We start from the raw sequence: 8,595 nt of genomic DNA on the forward strand, positions 1-8,595 counted from the left end.
TTATGAAGAATGGCCCAGAACTGAAAACAACCCCTTCTGAAATAGAGCAATTCATTGGTTTACACATCTTGATGACCATAGTACGTATGCCATCATACCGCATGTACTGGCAGACGGCACTTCCCCTGAACTCATTGTGGAACTGAAGAAAATGGGAATTCTAACAGTTGCTACCATCAATCGTAACCGTCTCCGTGGATGTACCCTCAAGAGTGACAAGGAACTCTCAAAGGCCGGGCGTGGTGCGTATGAAGTGAAATACGAAAAGACAAGTGGGATGTCCATCGTGAAGTGGTATGATAACAAGGCAGTGTTGCTGGCATCATCCTTCATTGGCCCTGAACCTGTTGAGAGATGCAGAAGGTGGTCGAAAGAGAAGAAGGAATATGTGGAAGTGGACAGACCCCACATTGTCAATGGTTGGCTCCTCTATCGCCGTCATCTCACCCAGAAGCAGGAGAAGAAGTATATGCCACTTCTTAACTTCCGTGTTCAAGTTGCAGATGCCCTCATCAAGGTTGGCAAACAGGCTGACTTGAACAGTAGGAAAAGCGGACGACCGTCACTGGAAGATGATCCAACATCCCATCAAGCTGCCCCACCTCCACCTCCACTTCAGAGGATCTCTGCACCATCAGTTGATGTCAGATTAGACCGATGCGATCATTTCCCCATCCATGCTGAGAAGCGTGGCGATGCAGACTTTGCAAGAATGGCTACACGCAAATGGCCTGCCTGAAGTGCAAAGTACTTCTGTGCTTTACAAAAGACAAAAACTGTTTCTTGGAGTACCACATGACAAAGTGACTTGGAAACATGCCCTACTCAATGAGGATTTGAGATATTGGATTTGGATCCCATATTGTTTTTGTTGTTGTTCTGCCACTGAAAAGCACTTTGTTACATTGTTTGAAAAGTTGTATATAAAAAGTTATTGTTCATATCATATTCAGTCGTCAGTGTCTAATTACCACACTGGGCCAATGTTGCAAATCTGCAACATCCCAGAACGCCTTGCATGTGAAGGTCTCTCTAAAAAAAAGTCAGGATTCTATTGTACTACCCCATATGATAATTTTCCCCAAATATCAGATTTTTCCTGTTACTAAAACTTAATTTGAGCCTGAGAGGGTTAATACAGTAATTCGGGAAATACTCCAATCCAAACTCCTAAAGCTCACTATACCACTGCCATCTGTCAGTGGATCATCAGCTTTCTGACAGGGGGGGAAACAACAGGTGAGACTGGGCAGGGTTACTGGGTGGCCAGTCAGCACTGGCACATCTCAGAGATGTGTCCTCTTCCCACTGCTATTCTCCCTTTATACTAATGACCGCACATCCAGTGAACCAGCTGTTAAACTCCTGAAATTTTCTGATGATTCTACGCTCACTGGGCTCATCCAAGATGGCAACGAGTCTGCATATCAGCAGGAGGTATAGCGGGTGGTGATATGGTGCAGTCAGAACAACCTAGAGCTAAACACGCTGTGGACTTTAGAAAACACCCCTCAACAATAATTTTCTCCAACAGCAACTCTAACAATAGAGCAGCAGATTTAAAAAAATTATAATAAAAATAAATAATAAAAAAAATCTTAACTTTTGCCATGGTGAAGTTTTCTATATATATATATATAACTGTAAAATAATGGCTTCTGAAGTGACTGTGCTTTCTTCAACATGACCTTATTTATAGAACATCAAATAAGAGGGAAAAAAAAGAAGAAAAGTGATGATAGTGAAGGAACAAATGTTTACAAGTGCTACACTATATGAACAAAAGTATTGGAAGACCTTGTTTTTTTTTTTTGTCATATGTGGTCCTTCAAAAAATTGTCAACACACAATTGAATTCACTTGAATTGGAATTATTGACAAATTCAGGTACTGATGTTGGGTGAGGAGTAGAGCTGTAGCTATCGATCAGCTTAGTAATCGAGTATTCTACCGATTACTCCATCGATTAATCAAGTAATCAGATAAGAAGTACTTTTTCTTTAAGAGAAAATAAGACGGTGGTCTTAAAATGAACACGCAATTTGTTTCCTTTTTAAGAAAAATTAAGATTTTATTACTGAAATTGCACACAAGAATATCTGTGAAAAAGAATTTTTTTTTTGTATTTTATTTTTAATAATTACACTGTATGGTGTTTTCTTTATGCTTTAGTATGAAATGAGTCCAAACATTGGAAACTTTTCTTCACCTTGAATCTATATGCTTCCGACACAAAAAAATATAGTTTTCTTTCTTTGTAATTCGAGTTTTTTCCACCTCGCAATTCCGACTGCTTTTCTCGCAAACCTCCAACATTTTAGGTGCATTAGGTGCTGTAACCATGTTGTTGGCCTGAAGTTTGAAGCTGTTGGTGTATACACGAGGCTCATCTGCTTCATCAGAATTGCGAGAATTGAAGTCAGAATTAGGCAAACTTTTTTTTATGTGGCGGAAATAGTCATCTATAGGAATCTTCTAATCGCCCCTCACTGTTTTCTCCTCCGTTCCTCCATTTTCATTCTGCACCGTCTTTTGTGTTGACCTGTCCAGAGTGCTCCAGTGTTCAGCGAGTGGTGTATCACTAATAATGGTCAGTGGGGAAACACAGTGCTCTGTGTGTAGTTAAATGGACTAAACAAAGCTTTCGATGCTAAATGATGATGTTTTGTATTTCAGCCCTAGTGAGAAGACCTGGGGTGCAGTCAGCATTCCCTTGTGGCTGAATGAGCACAAATCACCACAAACACACTCGAAAAATCTAGTGGAACATCGTCCCTAAAGAGTTTTGTGAACATTCCAGAACATCAAATACAATTAAAAACTAACATTATAAACGAAATTAGTGCAACATTCTTTGATATATTAATCTCGGTTGCATTGGTAACATTCAGATTGGTAACATTAAGTCTTCATACTGCCCCATCAATGACTATGACTATATTTTTCTAGTAACAAACACTACAATGTTCCTGTTTTTATAATGCATACCCTATCAGTTATCATTTTGTTGGTTCCTTTTGGTCAACACAATGGTGTTGTTTCTTATGGAGTCAGTATTAAGACAGAACTGGGCAAATTTTTATATATTTACTCTGCAAATTACATATTTTTTTTGTAGCCAAAAGTAATGGCAATGCTGTTCATGTGGTCAAACCATCACATGCTTGGAGCATCATTTAAACATCCTTGATCTAACTTTTATTATTCCACTTACCTCAGACCAACAGCCTTCTGAAATTCAGTAAAGGTGAACGTGACGTTCTCAGATTCCACAGCTGAAATGAACACACTTGCTCCCCAGAGATGCTTGTTAGAGGCCTGTGTTAGAAAAACATCAGTATGATGCAATAAGCAGAAACCGTGTATGTTTGTGTATTTCATAAACATGCATGGACACGCATAGGCACTAATGAAGGATGAAAACATACGTTGACTATGTTCGCCATTGACTCCCACCGCATCCATGCCTGATCGCACACCACGTTGGAAAGCGAAAGGTCCTTGCAAAGGTCTACAAACTCTGGATCCTTCTCTTTGTGCCTGATAAAGAAAAAGTTGGTCAAAATATATGTAAAGTCAATAAGCACTTAATGCATGTATAACTACACATTTACAGTGGGGCAAAAAAGTATTTAGTCAGCCACTAAATGTGCAAGTTCTCCCACTTAAAAAGATGAAAGAGGCCTGTAATTTTCCATCATAGGTACACTTCAATCATGAGACACAAAATGGGGGGAAAAAATCCCGAAAATCACATTGTCTGATTTTTAAAGAACTTATTTGCAAATTATGGAGGAAAATAAGTATTTGGTCACCTACAAAAAAAAGCAAGATTTCTGGCTCTTTACAGACCTGTAACTACTATCAGTATAAAATACACCTGTTCACAACCTCAAACAGTCTCCAAACTCCACTATGGCCAGACCAAAGAGCTGTCAAAGGACACCAGAAACAAAATTGTAGACCTGCACCAGGCTGGGAAGACTGAATCTGCAGTAGGTAAGCAGCTTGGTGTGAAGAAATCAACTCTGGGAGCAATTATTAGAAAATAGGAGACATACAAGACCACTGATAATCTCCCTCGATCTGGGGCTCCACGCAAGATCTCACCCTGTGGGGTCAAAATGATCACATGAACGGTGAGCAAAAATCCCAGAACCACACAGGGGGACCCAGTGAATGACCTGCAGAGAGCTGGGACCAGAGTAACAACGACTAGCAAAGCATTTCACTGCATGTCGTACCCTGTATGTATGTGTATGTGACAAAATTTGATTTGATTTGATTTGACTACCATTAGTAACACACTACGCCGCCAGGGACCCAAATCGTGTCCCCCTGCTTAAGCCAGTACATGTCCGGAAAACCTCCTTCCATCAGCAAGGGCATTAAAGATGGAACATGGCTGGGTCTTTCAGCATGCACATCCCAAACACACCGCCCGGGCAACGAAGGAGTGGCTTCGTAAGAAGCATTTCAAGGTCCTGGAGTGGTCTAACCAGTCCATAGAAAATCTTTGGAGGGAGTTGAAAATCCGTGTTGCCCAGCGACAGCCTCAAAACATCACTGCTCTAGAGGAGATCTGCATGGAGGAATGGGCCAAACTACCAGCAACAGTTTGTAAAAACCTTGTGGACTTAGAGAAAATGTTTGATCTCTGTCATTGCCAACAAACGGTATATAACAAAGTATTGAGAAACTTTTGTTATTGACCAAATACTTATTTTCCACCATCATTTGCAAATAAATTCTTTACAAATCTATGTGATTTTCTGGATTTTTTTTCTCATTTTGTCTCTCATAGTTGAAGTGTACCTCTGATAGATTACAGGCCTCTCTCATCTTTTTAAGTGGGAGAACTTGCACAATAGGTGGCTGACTAAATACCTTTTGCCCCACTGTATGCAATTATCTAAATCAACCAATCATGTAGCAGCAGAGCAGTACATAAAATCATGCAGACATGGGCCTCCAGCTTCAGTTAATATGCACATCATCCATCGGGATGTGGGAAAATGTAATCTCAGTGATCACATTGACAGGCTGCTGTGAACATTTTTATAAGTGCTGAACTCCTCAGATTTCCACACAGAACAGCCTCTAGCGTTTACTTAAAAGTATGAAGTTAACGTATCCAGCATCCATTCTGGACAATGCATTTTGACGTTCCTCATTCAGGTCAAGAGAGAATGGCCAGACTGGGATAACTTAACAGACACATTAACTCGGAGAATCACTCTGTACAACTGTGGTGAACAGAAAAGAATTTCAGAAATGACGCCAAATCTCAAGTCAAATCTCAAGTGAGGATTATTGTTGACCATATGCATCCCTCCATGGCTGCAATTTACCCATCTTCCAACGGCATGAGAATACATCATGCCACAAAGCAAAAATTTCATCGCAGGTTATAATCATATCAACATAGACATCAAAGGACGATTTTAATCTTGTGGAATCCATCCCATCAAGAATAACAGATAATATGAACAGACATATAAATTGTCTTTTCAGTAAATAGGGGGGTGTACATTTAAGGAAATGCTGGTGAGAAAAACTTCCTGAACCAGACTCAAAAGGGCTCTCATCCTCATCTGGGGCAATATTGTTGTCATCACGGTATAGAGTAATGACAAGGAGTACCGAGAGCATTGAAGGAGTGTTCGCAATCTTCTGTGTCCTAAGACGAGTTAATACGATTACAGTAGCAGTTCTTCCAAACAAGGCTGCAATATGTAGGTGAGATTATCACGTATACTGTATACATCGTCACGGCAACCTGTTTTGTGTTTAATACAAGGGATCTCTTTCTGTCCAAACAGGACTTCAAATCTACAAAAACAAACAGAGGTCTATGAGATGCTGTCTATGCATACACCAGAACCAACGTGAGGAAATGATGCTCGCAATCATCTTAACCAGAATCCTGAGTCTTTATGATTATGGATGCAAGGTTTAATGCAAATTATGGTTTAGATCCAGAGGGGTAAAAGGAGACATAGTGTCAGGATTAGCCACCATCATCACGTGATCATTTCTGGTCCTCTTCATGAATGGAGATTGACAGCACAACAGTGTAAACACACCAACTTTAAAGATGATCTTCTGATTAAGGAAATAGATTTGAAATACAACTTAAACAAGATGGTATATATATTATTATTATTTTTTTTTTATTATTCTGAGTCACGAGTCATGGCCATCTGACATGAAGCTTAACAATAGAATCACACTGACTCAGTTAGCCTGCTAGCAAACAACAGACATTGTTAGGCAAACTGACTAGCTGTTTACCAACAAGACAGTGAACAACAATGTCCTAAGAGACTCAGTTGTTTATTATAAAACACACCAAATCCAGGAATGAGTGCAGAACCCGCTGTAAAGCCCGAGTCTTACTTTTCCGGGGAGAGCACCGAGCTCTCCTTCTTGTTGCTCAACTTCGCCTCTTTGCTCGGAGGCGTCCCGCTGCCGCTGCTGCGCTTTTTGGGAGGCATCCTGAGAAACACCCAATGTTCGTCGCGGCTCGGGTTCAAACCACGTGAAAATATCCGGAGGAATTCAATGTCAGGCTGAATGAAGGCGAACACATAAATTTAACACCAATGCCAGGCACTGAGTCCGCACCGCTCCATAACCTCCACTCACACAGCGCCGCTTCCGCAGATCCCTCCAAGCGCGGGAAAACTTTCCTACGTCACATCCGGTTACTTTACTTCACTTCAGTGGCGGCACCGGCCATGCTGTTGTGTGTACAAAAAATTAACCAAGCTAAAAACAAAAACCAGACATTAAATACATTATTATAAAAATGTTTTGTATTCGTTTTGTTTTTATTAATCCCTCATCTCATTTATTTATGAACATCCTAACTAGTTTATTTAGTCATTTCTGTATTGTTTCTATTCTGTACTCTTTGCATCATCATCATCATTATTATTATAATTCTATTATTTTTTATTCAGCCACAGCATTCAATACAATCAGTTTACTGCCACACTGCACTACACTCTGGGTTCATCCGGGTTCTGTGGTGGGAATAAGTGTAAAATGTGCGCGTGGTGGGGGGACGTTCAAAAACACGTACACACGTGTAAAAACGCTACAAACGGCTTAAGACAATGTTTTTAAAAGACCAAACTCAGTAAACACATTAATAATAAAGCATACTATGTCGGACAAGCACATGAGTCCAGAATACGAACACTTGTAATTGCGCGTTAAAAAAATCTTCCTCATAGAAAATCATAGAAATCTGTTACGGGAAAAAAAACAGAACGTGGCTTAACGCGAAAAGACACGGTTTTTAAAAGACCAAACGGCTTATCTGTACATAACATGCTTTATTATGGCATGTGTTTACTGAGTTTGGACTTTTAAAAACACTGCCTTATTGCATTAAGCCACATTAAGCATTTACAATGTCCCACAGAAAAGTAGAGATGGGAAGATTAAATCATTTGATTAATTTGGTTCTTTAAATCTCGTTCACCAAAATGAACAAATCTTTATTATTATCATAATTATTTATTTTAATTAGCTGATCCCCCAACACGTCTACATACACCAGAAGAACACCAGTTCTTCCATTTACTAAATCAGCAACAATCCATCACTGAACATTTAAAGCCTCTGGCATGAAGCAGTTGGAGTTGGTGTTGAACTCAGATGTTGAGCTAATTTATAAATTGCTCAAAAGCTCCAGGCTACACAACTCCATCTGATCACTGGTGTTTGATTGTAACGTTTTAATGATTTATAATAACACTCATTATAATAACACTAAATCCTGAACACTAATTGGAAGGCTGTTCCAAAACTGTGGGGCTTTGTAAGAGAAAGCTCTGCCCCCTGTTGTAGTCGTCACTATCTGTAGGTACCAACAAACAGCCTGCACCTTTTAAGCAAAGTTGGCATGGTGGGTCATAGCAGACTAAAAGTTTGCTCAGATACTGCAGCTTGACTATTCAGTGCTTTATACATCCGCAGAAGTATTTTATAATCAATACAAGGGTTTAATTTATTATTTATAATAATATTATTCAAATTAATTCGTGATTGTCCTTTGTTTCAGGTCTATTTATTAACAGAATTAATCTTTACAATTTACATCACATACACTCGTTTGTTTCCGAGTACCTGTGTGCAAAAATATGAAGATATAAGAATCTAAAATATATAATTATTTACATTTTGTATAATAATTACATGATGTATGCAAAAAATTAAATATGCAAACATTGAAGAAAAGCATTTGAACGTAGTAAAGCCGCAGTAAATCACGTTTTGGAAACAGATATGTTACTGTTGTAGTAGACAAAAGCTATAAAAAGAGAATGGAACAGAGAAACGCAGCAAGCTAACAGACTTGAAAAAAATTTGCATTGGTGTTCAAATGCATAAACATTCGCTGAAAACCACAACAGTGACTGAAAAAAACGTAATCGTTTACTGCTGCTGTTATTTGTTGCTTTTAGATTTAGTGTTTGTTCACACTGGTTTAATTGAATCAATCACTATGTCGCGAGCGAGCTGATTGGGCAAACTGATGCTCGCGACTCGCGTCAGAACAGATCCAGTGTGACTGTCCCGAAG

General features: G+C 39.3%; 1 protein-coding gene across 1 annotated transcript in view; it reads right to left on the reverse strand.

Moving 5' to 3' along the window:
- rb1 (retinoblastoma 1) overlaps positions 1–6,696 on the reverse strand; it is a 39,616-nt gene extending 32,920 nt beyond the window's left edge. Inside the window, exons 1-3 of the mRNA XM_046867648.1 lie at positions 6,400–6,696; positions 3,429–3,540; positions 3,215–3,318 (exon numbers count right to left, since the gene is read on the reverse strand). Of these exons, the coding sequence (XP_046723604.1) occupies positions 3,215–3,318; positions 3,429–3,540; positions 6,400–6,497 (314 nt within the window). The 5' untranslated portion in view covers positions 6,498–6,696. The remainder of the gene's footprint in view (positions 1–3,214; positions 3,319–3,428; positions 3,541–6,399) is intronic.
- Positions 6,697–8,595: the final 1,899 nt, after the last annotated feature.

The sequence above is a fragment of the Silurus meridionalis genome, chromosome 15 (genome assembly GCF_014805685.1).
Source record: "Silurus meridionalis isolate SWU-2019-XX chromosome 15, ASM1480568v1, whole genome shotgun sequence".
NCBI lineage: Eukaryota > Metazoa > Chordata > Actinopteri > Siluriformes > Siluridae > Silurus > Silurus meridionalis.